Below are 22,730 nucleotides of genomic sequence, written 5' to 3' on the forward strand. Positions count from 1 at the left end.
GACAATGGTGAAATTGACGACAACGGAATGTGATGAATATTATAAGAAAGACCATGAACAGAGATAACATACTCTGTCCAGTGCAGAAGGGAGTTGGAAGAGGTAGTGCCCCAGCTGCAAGAATGAAGGAAGGCTCTCCTGAGGAGATGGCATTGGAGCTTCAGCAGGTGAAGGTGGGAGCAACATAGGAAACAATGTAGAGCAGAGGTACAGTTGGGAAAGAAGCATAAAAATATGCCGAGCACCCTGATGAGGAAGATTGATCTGGACACACCTAAGCTGTGTCCTGCAAACTCCTCATTTCCCTTATATGTAAATTGGAAAAGATAAGACTAGATTTTGAGAGTATGTTAATGGAAGAAAAGGAATATATATTTGCTGAGTACCAATCATTTGTCAAGTACTGTTTAGACACTTTATAGGTATTATCATATTAAATCCAATGAGCTAGGTACCATCATTATCTTTATTCTACAGCTGAAGATAGTGCAGATCAGAGAGGCAAAATAAATTGCTCAAGGACATCTAGCAATTCAATAGCAGTGCTGGTATTGAAACCCAACCACTTCTGACTCCCCAGTTTGTGGTGTTTTTCAAATAACTTAACCAATGACTTAATGAAGGGAAGCAAAGTCTTCAAAAAATGTTATAAAAAGTTGAAAGGAATGTCAGTCCTATCATCACCGAAAGCAATATGGACTTGAAAGTTCATATGAATATGGCTTAATATTTTAATTAAAAATAGCTTATTTTCTTTATATGTGAATCCTTTCAATTCAACATAGGTTGAAAATCGATTCTAGTTTTGCTATGATCCTAGTTCTGGTCTAAGCCCAATAATGAACATTAAAAAAAAAAAGCACACATAGAGTATTTGCTTTAGAAAGTGATAGGTTTTGGGGGACTTCCCTGGTGGTCCAGTGGCTGGGACTCTTTCACTGCCGAGGGTGCGGGTTCAATCCCTTGTCAGGGAACGAAGATCCTGCAAGCCGCACAGCACGGCCCAAATATAGGTTTTTAAGGAAAACAAAGTGCACATAAGAGACCAAGGAGATGAGACATTAGCACCATTGTCTACAAACAGAATGAAATAAAGGAAATGCCTGGTAGGTTTTCAGAGAAGGTAGACGGCTGTGGATCAGAGTGGGGAAAGATTCATTGAAGCAGTAGCCTTTAACTGGATCTTAATGTGGGAAATAGATACTTGAATTGATACATGGATTTTTTTTTTCTGAGAAGATGTAAGCACTGACTACTTTCCAGTATTTTGACATGAATTCTTTTCCTTTTTTTTAACAGATGGGAAAGTCAAAGCAGTGTGGTGGAATGATAAACCATGGAAGTCTGAAAAACCAGGGCTTGAATTCTGACTATGCCATTTAATAGCTAAACATGGACAGGTTACTTAATTCCTTTAAGCCTCCATTTCTTTCATTTTTAAAGTGGAATAGTGGTACCTTAAGTCATAGGATCATTAAGAAGGATAAATGAGATAATGTTATCATGGGATTAGGTCTGTGCTTGACTCCTAGAGGACGTTCGACCAGTGTTAGCTTCTGCCCCCTAAATCAGAGTTACGGTAAAGGAAAGCATGCCAAGTACTTGCCAATTCATGGTGAATGTGAACTCATACTGTCTACTTCCCCCAAACGAAATCTGGTTTAAAGCATACACAAAAACTTATTTTTGACCCATAAGTGAGAACACCTCTGTGTTAACTGTCAATGTTGAAGAATTAGAGGTTGCATTTAAACAAACAAGCACCATAATACTTTCACTGTAAAAAAGATTATTAACCTTAAGTAAAAGCATCAATTTTGTCATGAGATTGAACTTACCTATACTAAATCATCCTTTCCTATTTCTGAAATGAAATATTGACATCCAGAAAGCTACCTTATCCATTCAAGTGACAATATTAAGGTCAGCCCAGAAAGCTGAGATTAATCTGAGTCAGTGAAAAATTTAGAAGGACCAATGACAAAATGAGAACAATAAATTTCAAAGTTCAGATTAAAAATGAAATTAATCCAGGTGAGCCAGAGTACTGAACCTCCATTTTTTTTTTAAATTCCAGGACATGCTCATAAATTTGAAATTCCAGGACATGACATAGCTCTGGAGGAGAAAAAAATCTTAATCAATGGTGAAAACTGATGTTAAGGGAAAGTGGTACTTAGAAATAAAGAGTAGAAAAGCGGGTCACATCATAGGAAATAATGTATATCATTTATTTTTTCATCCTTAATGCAACAAACATTTAGAAAGTTTCTACTGTATAGTAGACATTAGAATAAAATGGTTAAAAAGCAGCATCCTCACATACACCTTATATTTATTTAAACAAAGAGACCTGATATAGCTTTCATTCGTTTCCTCCAGAAATCCACAGTGTATTGGATGAAACAGTCAACCTAATAAGCCATGACGATAATAAAGTGATGGAGGTGTGCACTAGGTGTATAGGCAACTGAGTTTGAATAAGGAATTGCCTGAAGAAGATAAGGTTAGTTAACCCTATCCGTTCCAGACTGTTACTTCTCCAATTTTTGGAAGTTCATTCATTTTAAGACTCAGAAAATCATACGAAAACTTTTGATCCTACCCTTTGACTCTGTCGTCTACCACCCTTCCTTCCAAAGTTACCTAGTCTTATTCGATGAAAGGATTAAGACTAGGCTCAAGATCATGAACTTCAATCCTCCTGGTTGGAGTCTCATCTAGATTTGGCACATCTAAATCTAGGAAAGTGCAACATCTAGAATAATTAATGAAGGTCTTGAATTCTGGACGTGTTCGTGGCAATGACTTAGCCCCCACTCTACTTCTGCTCATCTCTAGGGCAATACTTGAGATCTTAACCTTATATAACTTGGTCGCATCTCAGAAATCTTGAAGTCCAACATCCCACACTCTGGCTACACCTTTCCCTCCCTTTAACCATTTGTTAAATGAAGCTGATAGAGCCAGAAGCAGATTCATGATGTATTTTTATCTGAAGCTTATACAATTTGAGGAGACTTCTTTAAAAAATAAATACTAAATTACAAATGACGAAGTACTTATAAAAATGAATCCTTATTATAAGAAAGGAAAACTAAGTCACTAAATTTTAAAAGTAGCCAATTACCACATTACAAAATTCACTAAAAATCATACAATTTTAATAAAAGAATTTTGTACCTCTATAATTCTTTTTTTTTCATATATTATGTGCTGCATATGTTTGGCTGCATTCATATACATCCATTGACCTATTGATAGGTGCACCATTTCCCATTTCAAAAAATATATCATCTTTGCATAATTCAAGTTTGGGGTCTGTATCTGCATGCTGTATTCATATCCATTGGTCTATTTGTCTCTGCACTAAATCAATACTATCTTAATTGTTTAACTTTATAATAAATATTTAAATGCAGTAATTTAAATCTTTCACTTTTGTTTTTATTTTTCAAGATCGTCTTTGGGTATTCATGGTCCTTTTCATTTCCATATAAATTTTGAACTGGCTTATCTTATTCCAAGAGAACTACTTCTGGGATGTTAATTGAAATAGCACTGAATCTATTGATCAATTTGAGGATCATCTTAATAATATTGATCATCTTAACAATACTGAGTCATCCAATCTATGAATGTAGTTTTACCTCCATCTCCTTAGATATTCTTTAATTTCTCTCATTATCAACATGTGGTGTTTGTTGTAGAGAGCTTATGCATCTTTCGTTGGATTTATTCCTAGATATTTGACCATTTTGAGGCTATAATAAATGGAATCTTTTTAATTTCAGTTTTTAAAATGGTTTCTAGTATTTAGAAACAAAATTGATTTTTATAAGTTAAGCTGTCTAAAAAACTTAATACAAATAGCTAATCTGTAGATTCTTTTGTATTTTCTGGGTATGTTATCATGTCATCAGGAAATAATCACCCTCTTCTTCATTTCCAGTTGTTATGATTCTTATCTCTTGTTCTAGCATTTTTGCTCTGGCTGGCACCTCTTCTATAATATAATGTTTTTTTCTTTTTTAACATATCTATTGGAGTATAATTGCTGATTAGACTTGGTGATGAAGGCTATGCTCATCTCATTTCCATTATCAGGAGAGAAGTGTTCAATATTTCGCTACCAAGTATGATTTTTAAATAGGTTTCTGTTGTTGTTGACATTCTTTTCATATTAAATGTTTCCCTCTATTTCTAGTTTGCTACATTTTTTAAACATGCATGGGCATATGTTTAATTAAATGTTTTTTTCAGAATTCCTGGAATTCTAACTGGAAATTTTTGTTTTTGAAATGAGAAAAAGAGTGGCATTTCCTGGGCTACTCATCTCTGGCAGGGCTTGAATTCCCAATTCAGTTCGAGCAGCTTTCTGCTCAAGCCTCTTAGTCTCTTAATGCTCCCTCAAGTATGAATTGGTAAATGTGGAAAATTAGCACAGGATGTAGAGCTTATCTTAGCGTGGCTCCCCTAAAGTCTTTTTCAATTTTGTTGCCCTCTCATGCCTTCAGATATGGTTTTATTTATTTTTTGACTCAACTAGTCATTCTTAGCAGAAGGATTAATGCAGGTGAATCTCTCATAGCCTATAGCAGAAATCTGGATTTAATTTTTATTATTAATAACGTAAGAAGTTACTTTCACCTTCACAACTTGTTATTAATGATGTATGTAAATTAAGAATATTGTCAACTTTGAGAATACCTCTGTAAAGTCTTGTTCATATCTGAGCTGTTAGATTTGAAAAAATTTCCACAGATTAACTCTGGCCTGGTACATTTCAAGCCTTGTTTCTTTTGCACAATCGACACATTTCTTGGGCTGAATGCCTGGGACACATTCTTATGATGATCTGACTTCTGCCCCTGAAATTTTTCATTATGACTTTGGATAGATCTGCACAGTCGGTGGTAGGAGTATTCTTGGAAGTTATTCCTACTTTGGAACTGTTAGCAAGAACTTAACTGTGCATGGAAGTAACTGCAAACTACACAGATATATCTCATTAAGTCCAAACAAAATATTTCCCTCACTCAAGTTCTTCTTACCTAGCTCCCAAAATACTTGTATCCACTCCAAAAACTGATACAAAGAGAAATATGTTGGAGGGAAGTTGGAGTAGGAGACAGTGCTCTCTCTCCCTCTCTCTCTCTCTCTCTTTTTTTTAAGGCTGTTATTGTCTTTATTTTGTCCATGAGGGAACTGAAGCACAGATAGGTTAAGAAATGTATACAAGGTCACATGGCAAGAAAGACACTGAGTCAGGACTGAAACCCAATCATTCTGATTTCAATCCACAAGAGTTCAAATATTCTGCTCTATGGCAGCCCAAATAATCCATGATGGAAGATGTTCACACCTTAACAGATGTTCAAACTCAGGTTGAGAGCACAAAGGAAGGGTTCAGGAAAAGCTTTATAAAGAAGTCTATTTTTCATGGTCTTGAAGAATAAGTGGTATTTTGACACGCAGTGATGGACGAAGAGGTGTGTAGGGGTAGGAAACTGTCTGAGCAAAGGGAGAGGGCAGAAGAAGGCACCTTGGCATATTTGGGAAACAGCAAAAGGAGACAGTACCCTTAATCCATGCATTCCAATGGGGACAGTACCACCTCATGGATGCAAAAGTCAGTGCGGAGGGGGGGGTGAAAAAATCTTACTGTTTTTTAATATATAAAGTATAAATATACACAAACTACATGACATATAGTCCATGGATGGTGTTAAAATTTCACGGAGGGGTGGGCAAGAAGGAAAAATATGTCTAAAAATCTCATTAAGGGGGCAATATGTCTCAAAAGGCTTGTTGGCAAGGCATTGATTTTTTTAAATGTTGAGAGGCACCATTTTGATGAGTTAAGGTTACTTTACAAATTTCACCAAGACTTGTGGCCATGTGAACCCACCTCTGTGGCTCCTCTTGGCGGCTTGGGAAAAACCCAAACAAGTGTGGGGCTCTGAAGCCAAAACTTCATCAGCTTCATGGTAAAACCACCACAGGTACATCCTACAGCAGGACCACGAACTATGAGGGGTCCACGTAGCTCTTCTTCAGCTACGAGGATTTCAACTTCAAGTGAATATACACTATACAGTGGATATAAGCCACTGGATCAAAAGTAACCATAATAACTTCTTTTCAGTGGTACTGCCTTCTATTTCTGCCCTCAAATGCAGGTTGAAGGAAGTTTCTCAAAGGAATGAGCTGGAGGGTGTTCCTAGCCACAGAATGAGAGGAGAGGGGCCACAGCCTCAGCTCGCCTGCCATCCATCAACCTGCCTAGGAGAACATACTGCTGGCCACTGCTGGTTTAATTATGCAGCTGCTCAAGCACGTATGGAAGGCTGGAGGGGACATCAAGGCTGCAGAATTCTATTACCCATAGCACTGAATTTCCCCACTCTGCACCTTTGCACAAGTATCTCTTGCATCTTCCTCAAATGCTTTATCCCCGTTTCCATAAACATGTTACTATTCTTCAAGACCTCGGTCAGTTCTTCTTCATACCAATCTAGCTTTACTCTCTGACATGGTTCCTATAGTAGTCCTGTAGTTATTCAGCATTATACAGTTGACCTTTGAACAACACGGGTTTGAAATGTGTGGGATCACTTATGTGCCAATTTTTTAAATAAATATATTGGGGACGTTTTGGGAGATTTGCAACAATTTGAAAACACTCACAGATAAACCACGTAGCCTAGAAATACTGAAAAAAATTAAGAAAAAGTTAGGTATGTCATGAATATATAAAATATATGTAGATAGTCTATTTTGTCATTTATACCATAAAATATACACAAACTGATTATAAAAAGTTAAAATTTATCAAAACTTACAGACACGACTACAGACCATACATGGTGCCATTCCCAGTTGCAAGAAATGTAAGCAAAGGTAAAGATGTAGTATTAACTCATAACTGCATAAAATTAACTGGAGTAAATACTGTACTTAGGTCATAATTTCATAGCCACCTCCCACTACTACTGTGGTGAGCTCCAGTGTAGCAAGTATCTGCTTAAAATGCCCCTGTGATGCAAATCATCCCCACTTGAGCCCGTTCCCCTATGCTCAAATAAATTGTGTATCCAGGTAAAAGGAGATCGCTTTGTAACTTCAAACCAACAGAACGATGTCTGTACGAATTGCTGAATATCAGAAGCAATAAGGGAGGGTGGGAGAGAGGCTCAAGAGGAAGAGGATATGGGGACATATGTATGCATATGGCTGATCCACTTTGGTGTACAACAGAAACTAACACAGTATTGTGAAGCAATTCTACTCCAGTAAAGATCTATTAAAAAAAAACAATAAAAGAACCTGCTACCATTGTGGTGTTTTAGGAGAAGAAGATGATGGATAGGGTGCTTAGATAATAAAGGGGAGGCTACCTCTGTTTTAGAATATTGAAGCAGGAACATGCAGGATCAGGATATGACTGAAAACAAAAGGATGTATATACACACACCTCAAATTCCTATCCTGTTAGTAGATCTCAGACACAGACTTATTATTATTCCACTCGAATTAAAAAGGAATATTATACTGTCCTCGGCTACATTGAGTTTTATGAATAATTGTTTTCTACAACTGAGTGTGCCTCATGGTCATGACACCCGTTTTAATTGCATAAAGGATTATAACCAGTAGATCCCAGGAGGGAGTTCTGGGTAGAGACTAACTGAACTTTATGTTTGAATCTGTCCCTGAATTTCAGGTGAATTTTGCTCAAGGCCTTTTTTTAAAGACACATTGCTTACGTATGGAAGAAACTGCCAAGATAGGAGGAAAGAGAAAACTGGTGCTTTAAAAGAAAGAAAAGGGATAAATTTTCATGGTACAAAACATTTCAACATATATTGAGGGTAGGTTCAATTGGCTTTAAATTGCTACTGGAGAATAGTAAAATATAGCTTACCCTTCTTGCCAATGGGCCCGGTCTTGCCAATATTGCCTTGGTCTCCTACATCACCGAGTTCTCCTTTAATTCCTGAAAAGCAAAGCATGTCATCTTTATATCCTAAAGTTTTATCTTCCCATTACTGGTGTGCCTAGTATATGATATTCACTTGAAGGAAATACCGAAAAGTGCATTCTTCTATCTGTGTTATATAATAAACATCCTGTGCTATATTATATACATCCTGTGCTATATTAACTATTTTAATAGCATTATAATGTATGTATTAAAATTAAAATGTGGGTGAGTGTGACAGTCCTGGGCCTGATGGTATTAAAATACAATATTTCTAAAGAACTACAGCAGAGGATGTTTAACCTAAAGGCCAGATACGGAGCTGAGTGAAAAATTCTTGCAGTTTATTCTAATTCTGTTCCTCCTGAGATCCAGTTTGGCTTCACTTTGTGATTCTATTTCCTCGCTACTTTAAAACAAATTGGACTAGCTTAGCCATTTTTTTTCAAAGGGGAGGGAACATACAATCATAAAACCTAGTGATTAAAGGGACATCAGAGATGGTCCCACCAAGTTTTTATCCAAAAAAATATAATCAGGGGTTCCTGAGTGCCTACAAAATTGTTATTAATTTGCATTTTTAATCTATGATTATCTAAAAAATATTTACCAGTTGTAAAGCTATCTAGTTCTGAGAATAATTTTGCAGTTGATTGTACATATTTATAGAATAAGAAGAGTTTGAATCAGCATTTCTCAAATTGAAGTCTCAAAATCCTATGAGTCTTTCTCTCGTTAACTTACTGAAGATTTTAAAATCAGTGGTCTAGGGCCACTACCTTGTAGCAGGTGGTAAGGAATAGTGCTAGTGCTTGGAAGACATGCGCTGACATATCACAATCCAGAAGCTGTATTCTGGCGAGGCTGAGTTTTGGCTTGAGAGGAAAACCATTCCCTAATAGCCTGTGTGTTATATTCTCATTTTCTTTTCTCCTGTTCTTCCCATATACACGCCACCATTTGCCAAGAGATCTTGGAGAAAAGTGAGTAAATCAATGGATCACACAGCTCTTTCTGCCCTTGTTCATCTTCCCCCTCACATGCTAAGCCAGCCAGCCAGAGGTGCCTAGCATGGCATCTGAGGGGAGACACGGTGGTGAACATGGCTGTGTTTCTAAAACTCAGAGTTTCTTAGATATTCCCAGAGACTGCAATTCCCCAGGGCTCCCAGGGTGTTCCTCTCCCACCAGCCCTAAGGATGAAGCTTGAGAAATGTGTCCGAGTCTTGTCGACAGACAATCTCATAGGAACTCCCTGGTGGCAAGTAAATTCATATAGGAAACACATCTCATGAATCTTTGGAGCAGAGGGTGTTATGAAAGCTGCTAACTTCCAAGGCAAGTCCAGTAGAGAGAGAGAAAAGTGTCAAAGTCATATCATGTTACCTACCTTTCGGCCCCATGCGTCCCACTTTGCCATGCTTTCCCTCCTCTCCTGGATCTCCTTTTTCACCCTCATCTCCTTTTGAAATGGAAAATGAATGAGTGGAGCAGCTCAAATAGTAACATAAGCACAGATTCCCCAGGAAAAGCTGAACATGGTTAGAATCCATCCCTCAGCTCAGTGCTGGCTTTACAACTTTGATTTGGTTATGTCTATAGGCCCATGTGAACAGGACACTCAGGGAAAGAGAAGAAACTCCTATTAACATTTTTCTTTCACTTCTCCCATGTTGTTGGAAGAGGTAATCAAGAGGATGTGACCATTGGTTGACCATCAAGCTAGACCCTGGCAATCAGAGGCTCCTTACCCTTTCCCCTGTCCTTGGAATGTATGTTCCACCCAGTTCCCATAGCCCAAGCCATTCCAAGGATGCAGTCTTGAGACCACCTGGACTGAATACATGCCTGAACCCAGTTAAGGCATCTTTATAAACCTTTAAGATTCCGGTGGGTGAGTGCAGAGATCGACTAGTCTTAAGGCCACTCAAGACGAGCCTTGTAACTTCCCTTGCTTATTAAACCTCTCACTTACCAATCTGGAGTGGCCTGCCTCTTTCTTCATCTCCCCTTGCCCTCTGTGTATGGGGCCAGTTTCAGATTTCACTGAGGAAATTCCCAAAATTGCAAACCAACACACATCCAAATCTATATTTAAAGAATTACACTTACGGGCAAATCCCTGAGAAGTTTGTTTGGCCTGGCAAATCTTTATTCTTGCTGGAGAATCTGGCAAATTCTGGAAGCCTGTGCATGTATATTTATCCATATCCATGAATATCTATGCACAATATGTATAAATATATAATACAAATATATATTTATATATTATGTAAATATATATACATTGTATACATATATAATAGATAGATATGTAAACATATATATAAATTTATAACCCTCTGACTGCATGCTTGAGAAGCCCCAAATCATAAGCACGGACCCGGAAGATAAGAGCAGAAGACTAGCTAGAAATGGGGAGCGGCTGCAAAGCAGTTCTGTGTGAGCAGTGGCTATTCTAGTCATAGGTGCGTCTAGCTCTAGCAACTTGCCCAGTCAGGAAGAACTGAACTAATGGTGTGATGAAAGGTGTCCCGAACTGTGAATCAGGAATCCTGGATTTTAATGCCATTTTAGTCACTGATGGGTTAAGCAAATTTTCAAAAGTCAGTGACTGAGCTTATTGGCTTTGGAGTGAGGTAGATCTGGAGTTTCTCAGCTCTACCGTTCAGTATCTGGAGAAAGTTGGCTATGTCACCTCCCTTTATGAGCCTCATTTTCCTTTCCTCTAAACTGAGCTAATAACACCTACTAAAGAAGGCTCTTGAGAAGTTTAAATAAGATATTATGTGTGAAAGACCTGGAACGTTACTGTACACCTGAAACTTACACAACATTGTTAATCAACTATATTCCAATATAAAATAAAAATTAACAAAAAAAGACCTGGAATATAAGTGCTTAGCAATAGTGGCTATCGTTGTTCTTTCCTTTATACTTCAGTTTCCTCATCCTTAATGTAGAGATAATCCCCACCCTCCCTAACTCTCCCAGTTGTATTAGGATCAACAAGGTAAGCGTGTGAACGTGCTTTGAAAATAAAGAGCACAACACACAATATTATTAAGACGAGCTACCTGCCTTATCACCACAGCAATCTCAGGACAGGAAGGCATCCTCATCATCATCAGTGGAAAGTGGTAGGTAACAGACTTCGTAAGACAAAATTGAAATTCCTGGGATTAGATTAGATTAGTTTGGGAGAGAGAATGTTGAGATGTCCGTTCATTTATCCAGAAAAAGCATAACAGGTCATTCTCTACTTTTTTCTGAGAATGAATGTTAATATTTTATTTTTTATTTTTTTTAGAATGTTAATATTTTAAATGAAATAATATTGTAAATGGAGCAGTTAGATTTCCAGGTTGTGAGATTGGTCAGGCATTGGAACCCTTCACACATGAAGCTCTAGTATCTCCTTCTGGGGAAGGATTTCCAAAAAATTGCACAGATGATTTGTGTGATCAAACCAGTGAGGTGAAGTGGATGAACTAGATGGTGTTTCTCTAGCTAAAGTTATTAGTGAATGTTTACCAAGCAGTTATCATGTGTGCCAGCACTGTGCTAATGTGATCGTCACAGAAATTCTAGGAGGTGGAAACAATTACTGCTCCATTTTCTGAACGGAAAAACTGAGACTTCACCGAGGTTAAGTTGTTACCCTACTGTCATAGAGTGGTAGAACTAGGATCCAACAATACGCATGTCTCTGCCCCTCCAGATCCCTACTAGCGAGTAATTGTTCCTTCTAGTCTAGGATTCTGTGACTCTCAGCAGACTGGATTTTACAGAACTTGGCACTGTGCCTCATTTTTCAGGGAGAAAAGTGGAGATACAGAAAGTGAGTCTTGGTCCTTTTCAAATAAGATGGATAGTGGGGAAGATGAAACCAGCTCAAGGTCTCAATGACTTAATTCATAGGGAATGTATCCTTGAGGTAATTTAGTATAAGTAAGACCTGGCCTTGCCACTCATGAGCTGAGGGACCTTGGGAGGTCCTTGACCTTGGGCCTTGTTTCACCCGTTTGTAGAATGGACAAAATAATACCTTTTTCAGAGAGTTTTAATAAAGGTAAAATTCGAAAAGTATTTTCCTTCAGGAAGTTCTCTCTGACACTCTCAGGCTGGGCTAAATTCTCTTTCTGATTATCTTCATTGTTTAAAATACCACATTCTGCTGAGTGAGTCTGTTTATCTGTGCTATCCCTTATACTCATTTGTGACCTGTGGGATAACTGGGGTCATGAGTGTTTCTGCCACCCCCAGAATTTAGCAAAGTGTTTGGCCCTGGAGCTTAATAAATATAGTTGAACCGGACATGTTTTAGGAGCCATAAAACATTTTATAAATATAATGGTAATGTTTATTGACTAATAAGCACCAAAGGAGTTCCTCCTACTGGACATGCATCCTATCATTTGATCCCCACAAAAACCTTTAAGATGGACACTATTCTTAGCTCCATTTTACAGATGAGAAAATGAGGTCAAAGAGAGGTCCAATAACTTCCCAAGGTCGCATAGCTCGTCAGTAATAAAGCCAGAATTCAAACCAGGGAAAATACCTTCAAAGCTTTTGTTCTGAGCAAGGTGTATGATTGGGAACAAATTTCTGTTTTAACATTTCTGGGTTTGGGGATTGCTATTCTGCACAACGGGACCAAAGATGCGTGTCCTGCTCACCAAAAGGCAAAATCAAATGCAGGCGTGTGCGTGGTCTGGTGAATCATAAAACCACACTAATGTGAGTTATCGGTGCCATTATTATTTCTTCTCTCCCCCTTCTTATGAGCTTTCCCATTCATTTTCAAGCAAGTATCTAACTGGAGACAGCCAGGTGAGTGACTCAGTCATTTGCCGCTCCCCGGTGGTTCCCGATGGAGACCTGGGAGGGTGAAAACAGGATTATTCTTCTTCTGACCTGTGTGCCTGAATCCCAGCCTGGTGGTGAGAGGGCTGCTGGCAGCGATGAAGTAAACAACGTGTACCCTTGCCTTCAGCTTGGGTCCCAGCTTCATTTGATCTTTGGGACTTGTTTTAATGAGAGCAGAAGAGAGGCACAAAAGCAGGCTTTGGAAAGGATCTCCCACATGGCGCACAGCTGTCTGCTTTTACCCTCTTGGCAATATTTCATTGGATTAGTAGGGCAATTTAGACTTACTTTCCTTCCTTTAAAAATAGCCACTTACATTTTAAAATTAAATGAAAAGCTATAAACTGTGATGAACTAATTTCAGTTTTACAAAAATTATTTGTTTCAGCCCTTGCCAGGCCACCAGCTTGCTGCGATAATCTCTCCAGCAGAATTCCAGCAGAGCACACAGCTGACCAATTTTTCTTAGGTACAATTTTTTTCCCCCAAAAGCAAAAACTCTTTTAAAATGAAATTCTAGTTTGAAATGAAATAGCCGAACCTAGGTCATTACCCCTGCTCAAAGGAAGTAATTATTAAAACTTAGTGAACTGGTTTTGGAAATGCTAAAGAAAATTCACTGGAAGCTGTACTTTTCCCACTGCCAGAATAATCTTATGGACTGGGGGCAAGTGGTTAACAAACAGTCCTTCTCCTGGTCAGCCTTGGAATTGAGTGATACAGGTGTTACGGTGTGCTTTATCAATGAGGCCAGATTCCTACCTAAAATATATCCTCCGCAACCCTACTTACGCCCTTTTTCCATGTATGCTGATTGTATCTTCATTTTTGGAAATTTTCATAGTTGTATCAATTATCGTCTGGACCTCTCATAGATATGAGATACACTAGTAAGGTCATAAAGTGGGCCGCACCCCAGTACCTTTCCTTCCTCAATTACAACCTCATTATTCCACGGAAACATAAAAAAGAACAAAATAATGCTATTTTCAGCAAGATGGATGGACCTAGAAATTGTTATACTGAGTGAAGTAAGTCAGACAAAGACAAATATCTTATGATATCGCTTATATGTGAAATCTAAAAGAAAATGGTACAAATGAACTTATTTACAAAACAGAAATAGAGTCACAGATGTAGAAAACAAACTTATGGTTACCGGGGGAGGAGAGGGGCAGGGGTAAATTTGGAGAATGGGATTGACAGGTACACACTACTCTATATAAAATAGATAACTAAGAAGGACCTACTGTATAGCACAGGGAACTCTACTCAATACTCTGTAATGACCTATATGGGAAAAGAATCTAAAAAAGAGTGGATATATATGTATATGTATAACTGATTCACTTTGCTGTACACCTGAAACTAACACAACATTGTAAATCAACTCTACTCCAATACAAATTTTTTTTAAAAAAGAAAAAGAAAACTTTCAGGCCTTACTGGGACCTGCTATTGTTTGCCTCTATTCACCCAGCTTATCAGTCCCTCTGTGCCTCCACCTACCTCCCCATATGTCCTGGATCCCTTCAACTCAGTCACATTCACAAGGCTCGCCCTAAGGAAAAAGGAGTGCACTGCACTGGAGAAAAGAGCTCTGGAGAAAGTCATTTCATTTCTCTGAGTCTCAGTTTCATCCGTAAAATGGAGGAAAAAATCTTTACGTCAAGGGATTGTCAGGGACTAAAGGAGACAAGGCATGAGAGGTGTTCAGCACAGTGTCTGGTGCTTGGTAAACTAATCTATTTTTATTTTAATGAGAACAGAATGGAGGTACAAAAATGATGATGATGATTATGATGAAAGGTCATCTCTTTGAACCTATCTCAATCCTTATTTTAAAATCATTACTTACTTTTTTATTTGACTATGCATTTTTTTCTACTCATTACTATGAAGATTTTCACGCAAAGATAGCTAAGTAAATATACACCCATTAAAGATACTGAGGTATCTTTAACAATGAACAAGTTGTCATTGCTTCATCTATTTATTTTTACTGATTTTTTTAAAGTAAATTATAACCGATATTTCTCAAAGACTTCAGCAAGTGTCTCTAAAAGGTAAGAACATTCTCCTATGTAAACAAAATATCATTATATCAATCTTACTTTTTAGTGGGCTGCAGGGATTTGTGTTTTGTGATTTCATTTATCTGGAGTCCATACTGCTGTGCTGCATATAATCTAATGAAAAAGAGGCAAGCACTTAGAAAGAGGAGAAGACATTCAGAGGAGTAAACCGAGGTTCTTTGAAGACAAATGACAAATAATTTCATTTTCTCTTCTGAAAGGACTACTAAGGACTAAGAAACCGCCATGACCAGAGCGATTAGAAGAAGACAAATTTCCACTGGCCTTTCACAGAAGACAGCAGTTCCTGGGAAGCTGGGGTGATATATCGATGAAGTCCACAGGTTCCACTCTTACGTATCCTGAGTTCAAGTCCCAATTATAACGCTTTCCAGCTTTGTGAACTTAGGGGTAATATTTAACCTTTCAAAGTTTCTGTTTTATCTGTAATTGGAAATAACTAGAGTACCTACATGTTTAGTCTCCCATATAGAGGGCTGTTTCCTTACTCTGAGACACATGGTACTTTGATTCATTTTAATAGCTTTGGGATGGTAATTGCGAGCAGAGGAAAACACCACTAATAAGGTTTCTCACTTCCTTTATTCCCTGTCTCGTCTTACTTGTACGGCTCCTGTTCATTGCCTGAAAGTGGGATTCTTTAACTGTCTAAATAGTCCTATACCCTAGAACTGGCACCCATCACTTGGTTATTGGGAGCCAATAGGAAAAGATTACATTTAGATATATATTTTAAGTTTTTTTGAGGAGAAGATTATCTTTAATTTAAAACCAGGTATGGCTTACTGATCCCCCAAAGATAGCGCTGGGTATACAGCGTAGAGAGACTACAGATCCATAGTGACATTTTATCACAGCACTCTTTCTTTATTTGAGTCTCTGAGGGGCAATTTTCTTCATATTTCTTTTAATGAAAACATAAAAGTTGCGCAAGCAAGCATGATTTCTAAGTGAAAAATCGCTTGTAAACATTGTGTTTGCTATCTTCATGGCCGTGAGGTAGCTTATCTGTCGATAGGGGAGACCCTGACCTTGGTCAACCTTGCTTAAGAACAATAAACAACAGTATGTTTCTCCATGATTAGTAAAAATATGGCGGTAGCACCTAGGTCCTCGAAGAGATTTTTCTGAGATTCTTCCCTAACATTACCTCACCTAGTTAGGATGAACGTGCGTGAAATAAGACCATTCTTCTAAACAGTTAACGCTTTTCCTAACTTCTCCACATCTAACGTGTTCACAAAATACTGTTTATTCCTGTTCACAGTAGGGATATGTTTACCAAAGAACCGTGTTGATCTTAGTCCATAGGAAACTTCATGTCGTTAAGGAGGCAAGCTGTCCCAGGGATCATCATCAGTGGAAAGTGGTAGGTAACAGACTTCGTAAGACAAAATTGAAATTCCTGGGATTAGATTAGATTAGTTTGGGAGAGAGAATGTTGAGATGTCCGTTCATTTATCCAGAAAAAGCATAACAGGTCATTCTCTACTTTTTTCTGAGAATGAATGTTAATATTTTATTTTTTATTTTTTTTAGAATGTTAATATTTTAAATGAAATAATATTGTAAATGGAGCAGTTAGATTTCCAGGTTGTGAGATTGGTCAGGCATTGGAACCCTTCACACATGAAGCTCTAGTATCTCCTTCTGGGGAAGGATTTCCAAAAAATTGCACAGATGATTTGTGTGATCAAACCAGTGAGGTGAAGTGGATGAACTAGATGGTGTTTCTCTAGCTAAAGTTATTAGTGAATGTTTACCAAGCAGTTATCATGTGTGCCAGCACTGTGCTAATGTGATCGTCACAGAAATTCTAGGAGGTGGAAACAATTACTGCTCCATTTTCTGAACGGAAAAACTGAGACTTCACCGAGGTTAAGTTGTTACCCTACTGTCATAGAGTGGTAGAACTAGGATCCAACAATACGCATGTCTCTGCCCCTCCAGATCCCTACTAGCGAGTAATTGTTCCTTCTAGTCTAGGATTCTGTGACTCTCAGCAGACTGGATTTTACAGAACTTGGCACTGTGCCTCATTTTTCAGGGAGAATAGTGGAGATACAGAAAGTGAGTCTTGGTCCTTTTCAAATAAGATGGATAGTGGGGAAGATGAAACCAGCTCAAGGTCTCAATGACTTAATTCATAGGGAATGTATCCTTGAGGTAATTTAGTATAAGTAAGACCTGGCCTTGCCACTCATGAGCTGAGGGACCTTGGGAGGTCCTTGACCTTGGGCCTTGTTTCACCCGTTTGTAGAATGGACAAAATAATACCTTTTTCAGAGAGTTTTAATAAAGGTAAAATTCGAAAAGTATTTTCCTTCAGGAAGTTCTCTCTGACACTCTCAGGCTGGGCTAAATTCTCTTTCTGATTATCTTCATTGTTTAAAATACCACATTCTGCTGAGTGAGTCTGTTTATCTGTGCTATCCCTTATACTCATTTGTGACCTGTGGGATAACTGGGGTCATGAGTGTTTCTGCCACCCCCAGAATTTAGCAAAGTGTTTGGCCCTGGAGCTTAATAAATATAGTTGAACCGGACATGTTTTAGGAGCCATAAAACATTTTACAAATATAATGGTAATGTTTATTGACTAATAAGCACCAAAGGAGTTCCTCCTACTGGACATGCATCCTATCATTTGATCCCCACAAAAACCTTTAAGATGGACACTATTCTTAGCTCCATTTTACAGATGAGAAAATGAGGTCAAAGAGAGGTCCAATAACTTCCCAAGGTCGCATAGCTCGTCAGTAATAAAGCCAGAATTCAAACCAGGGAAAATACCTTCAAAGCTTTTGTTCTGAGCAAGGTGTATGATTGGGAACAAATTTCTGTTTTAACATTTCTGGGTTTGGGGATTGCTATTCTGCACAACGGGACCAAAGATGCGTGTCCTGCTCACCAAAAGGCAAAATCAAATGCAGGCGTGTGCGTGGTCTGGTGAATCATAAAACCACACTAATGTGAGTTATCGGTGCCATTATTATTTCTTCTCTCCCCCTTCTTATGAGCTTTCCCATTCATTTTCAAGCAAGTATCTAACTGGAGACAGCCAGGTGAGTGACTCAGTCATTTGCCGCTCCCCGGTGGTTCCCGATGGAGACCTGGGAGGGTGAAAACAGGATTATTCTTCTTCTGACCTGTGTGCCTGAATCCCAGCCTGGTGGTGAGAGGGCTGCTGGCAGCGATGAAGTAAACAACGTGTACCCTTGCCTTCAGCTTGGGTCCCAGCTTCATTTGATCTTTGGGACTTGTTTTAATGAGAGCAGAAGAGAGGCACAAAAGCAGGCTTTGGAAAGGATCTCCCACATGGCGCACAGCTGTCTGCTTTTACCCTCTTGGCAATATTTCATTGGATTAGTAGGGCAATTTAGACTTACTTTCCTTCCTTTAAAAATAGCCACTTACATTTTAAAATTAAATGAAAAGCTATAAACTGTGATGAACTAATTTCAGTTTTACAAAAATTATTTGTTTCAGCCCTTGCCAGGCCACCAGCTTGCTGCGATAATCTCTCCAGCAGAATTCCAGCAGAGCACACAGCTGACCAATTTTTCTTAGGTACAATTTTTTTCCCCCAAAAGCAAAAACTCTTTTAAAATGAAATTCTAGTTTGAAATGAAATAGCCGAACCTAGGTCATTACCCCTGCTCAAAGGAAGTAATTATTAAAACTTAGTGAACTGGTTTTGGAAATGCTAAAGAAAATTCACTGGAAGCTGTACTTTTCCCACTGCCAGAATAATCTTATGGACTGGGGGCAAGTGGTTAACAAACAGTCCTTCTCCTGGTCAGCCTTGGAATTGAGTGATACAGGTGTTACGGTGTGCTTTATCAATGAGGCCAGATTCCTACCTAAAATATATCCTCCCCAACCCTACTTACGCCCTTTTTCCATGTATGCTGATTGTATCTTCATTTTTGGAAATTTTCATAGTTGTATCAATTATCGTCTGGACCTCTCATAGATATGAGATACACTAGTAAGGTCATAAAGTGGGCCGCACCCCAGTACCTTTCCTTCCTCAATTACAACCTCATTATTCCACGGAAACATAAAAAAGAACAAAATAATGCTATTTTCAGCAAGATGGATGGACCTAGAAATTGTTATACTGAGTGAAGTAAGTCAGACAAAGACAAATATCTTATGATATCGCTTATATGTGAAATCTAAAAGAAAATGGTACAAATGAACTTATTTACAAAACAGAAATAGAGTCACAGATGTAGAAAACAAACTTATGGTTACCGGGGGAGGAGAGGGGCAGGGGTAAATTTGGAGAATGGGATTGACAGGTACACACTACTCTATATAAAATAGATAACTAAGAAGGACCTACTGTATAGCACAGGGAACTCTACTCAATACTCTGTAATGACCTATATGGGAAAAGAATCTAAAAAAGAGTGGATATATATGTATATGTATAACTGATTCACTTTGCTGTACACCTGAAACTAACACAACATTGTAAATCAACTCTACTCCAATACAAATTTTTTTTAAAAAAGAAAAAGAAAACTTTCAGGCCTTACTGGGACCTGCTATTGTTTGCCTCTATTCACCCAGCTTATCAGTCCCTCTGTGCCTCCACCTACCTCCCCATATGTCCTGGATCCCTTCAACTCAGTCACATTCACAAGGCTCGCCCTAAGGAAAAAGGAGTGCACTGCACTGGAGAAAAGAGCTCTGGAGAAAGTCATTTCATTTCTCTGAGTCTCAGTTTCATCCGTAAAATGGAGGAAAAAATCTTTACGTCAAGGGATTGTCAGGGACTAAAGGAGACAAGGCATGAGAGGTGTTCAGCACAGTGTCTGGTGCTTGGTAAACTAATCTATTTTTATTTTAATGAGAACAGAATGGAGGTACAAAAATGATGATGATGATTATGATGAAAGGTCATCTCTTTGAACCTATCTCAATCCTTATTTTAAAATCATTACTTACTTTTTTATTTGACTATGCATTTTTTTCTACTCATTACTATGAAGATTTTCACGCAAAGATAGCTAAGTAAATATACACCCATTAAAGATACTGAGGTATCTTTAACAATGAACAAGTTGTCATTGCTTCATCTATTTATTTTTACTGATTTTTTTAAAGTAAATTATAACCGATATTTCTCAAAGACTTCAGCAAGTGTCTCTAAAAGGTAAGAACATTCTCCTATGTAAACAAAATATCATTATATCAATCTTACTTTTTAGTGGGCTGCAGGGATTTGTGTTTTGTGATTTCATTTATCTGGAGTCCATACTGCTGTGCTGCATATAATCTAATGAAAAAGAGGCAAGCACTTAGAAAGAGGAGAAGACATTCAGAGGAGTAAACCGAGGTTCTTTGAAGACAAATGACAAATAATTTCATTTTCTCTTCTGAAAGGACTACTAAGGACTAAGAAACCGCCATGACCAGAGCGATTAGAAGAAGACAAATTTCCACTGGCCTTTCACAGAAGACAGCAGTTCCTGGGAAGCTGGGGTGATATATCGATGAAGTCCACAGGTTCCACTCTTACGTATCCTGAGTTCAAGTCCCAATTATAACGCTTTCCAGCTTTGTGAACTTAGGGGTAATATTTAACCTTTCAAAGTTTCTGTTTTATCTGTAATTGGAAATAACTAGAGTACCTACATGTTTAGTCTCCCATATAGAGGGCTGTTTCCTTACTCTGAGACACATGGTACTTTGATTCATTTTAATAGCTTTGGGATGGTAATTGCGAGCAGAGGAAAACACCACTAATAAGGTTTCTCACTTCCTTTATTCCCTGTCTCGTCTTACTTGTACGGCTCCTGTTCATTGCCTGAAAGTGGGATTCTTTAACTGTCTAAATAGTCCTATACCCTAGAACTGGCACCCGTCACTTGGTTATTGGGAGCCAATAGGAAAAGATTACATTTAGATATATATTTTAAGTTTTTTTGAGGAGAAGATTATCTTTAATTTAAAACCAGGTATGGCTTACTGATCCCCCAAAGATAGCGCTGGGTATACAGCGTAGAGAGACTACAGATCCATAGTGACATTTTATCACAGCACTCTTTCTTTATTTGAGACTCTGAGGGGCAATTTTCTTCATATTTCTTTTAATGAAAACATAAAAGTTGCGCAAGCAAGCATGATTTCTAAGTGAAAAATCGCTTGTAAACATTGTGTTTGCCATCTTCATGGCCGTGAGGTAGCTTATCTGTCGATAGGGGAGACCCTGACCTTGGTCAACCTTGCTTAAGAACAATAAACAACAGTATGTTTCTCCATGATTAGTAAAAATATGGCGGTAGCACCTAGGTCCTCGAAGAGATTTTTCTGAGATTCTTCCCTAACATTACCTCACCTAGTTAGGATGAACGTGCGTGAAATAAGACCATTCTTCTAAACAGTTAACGCTTTTCCTAACTTCTCCACATCTAACGTGTTCACAAAATACTGTTTATTCCTGTTCACAGTAGGGATATGTTTACCAAAGAACCGTGTTGATCTTAGTCCATAGGAAACTTCATGTCGTTAAGGAGGCAAGCTGTCCCAGGGAGAATCTTACATGGAAGGTAACAGCTGTTAACCAAGCTGAAATTTTCAAGGGGCTCAGCCTTCAGAACCATTAAGTCAATTCAAACTGAATGAGTGACAGGACTGTCATTCAAGTTTCCTCCAGAAGCTTGTGCAATGAACAGAACAGGAGTTTTACAGTCTGTTATGGGCTGAATTGTATCTTCTCCCCAAAATCCGTATGTTGAAGCCCTACCCCAGCACTTCAGAATGGAACTATATTTGGTGATAAGGCCTTTAAAAAGGTGGTTAAGGGGCTTCCCTGGTGGCGCAGTGGTTGAGGGTCCGCCTGCCGATGCAGGGGACACGGGTTCGCGCCCCGGTCCGGGAAGATCCCACATGTCGCGGAGCGGCTGGGCCCGTGAGTCGTGGCCGCTGGGCCTGCGCGTCCGGAGCCTGCGCTCCGCAACGGGAGAGGCCACAGCAAGTGAGAGGCCCGCGTACCGCGAAAAAAAAAAAAAAAGGTGGTTAAGTTAAATTGTGGCTTTTAGGGCAGTCTTAATCCAATCTGACCGGTGTCCTTGTGTGAAGAGGAAATTTGGACACACAAAGGAACATGAGGGATGCGTGCACACGTCCCTGAAAAGGCCATGTAAGGACACAGTGAGAAGAGAGCCAACTGCAAGCCAAGGACAGAGGTCTTGGCTAAGAGAGACCAAATCTGCCAACTCTTTGACCTTGGACTTCCAGTCTCCAGAACTGTAAGACAACCAACTTCTGTTGTTTAAGACCCCCAGTTTGTGATATTTTGTTACGGCAGCCCTAGCAAACGGAATCATAGTCACAGAGATCTAGGTGCAAATCCTAAATCTCCACTTAACAGCTCTTTAATCTTATCCTAAATAATTATCCCCTCTGCTTCAATTTTCTACCCTGGAAAATTAAGATAGTTACACGTGTCTCATGGAGTTACTGTAATATTAAATAATATTATGGATGGCAAAATTCATAGAGGAGTCCCTTGCACTGAGGGGACTCATTAATCCACAAAATCTGTAACTTTCACCTACCTGGGAGCTTCTACCTGTGCTTCTGGTAACGGCCCCACAACTTGCCATAGGAAACAATACTAGCTTATTCTCAATCCACGTAGTTTGAACCTTCTCCACAGTAACTGGTTCAGCAATGGACATGTGGCCCAATGAGAGCCAACAAATTTCAGTTGGTAGATAAGTCCCCTCAATAACTCAGACAGTTATGAATTTCAAGACAGAG

The 22,730-nt window shown here is 38.7% G+C and overlaps 1 protein-coding gene across 1 annotated transcript in view; it reads right to left on the minus strand.

The window, feature by feature from the left end:
* COLEC10 (collectin subfamily member 10) overlaps positions 1-22,730 on the minus strand; it is a 49,214-nt gene that overhangs the window by 11,734 nt on the left and 14,750 nt on the right. The window contains exons 2-3 of the mRNA XM_007127718.1: positions 9,374-9,445; positions 7,928-7,999 (exon numbers count right to left, since the gene is read on the minus strand). Coding sequence (XP_007127780.1) covers positions 7,928-7,999; positions 9,374-9,445 — 144 coding nt within the window. The remainder of the gene's footprint in view (positions 1-7,927; positions 8,000-9,373; positions 9,446-22,730) is intronic.

Source organism: Physeter macrocephalus, chromosome 15 (assembly GCF_002837175.3).
Source record: "Physeter macrocephalus isolate SW-GA chromosome 15, ASM283717v5, whole genome shotgun sequence".
In the NCBI taxonomy this organism is placed as follows: domain Eukaryota; kingdom Metazoa; phylum Chordata; class Mammalia; order Artiodactyla; family Physeteridae; genus Physeter; species Physeter macrocephalus.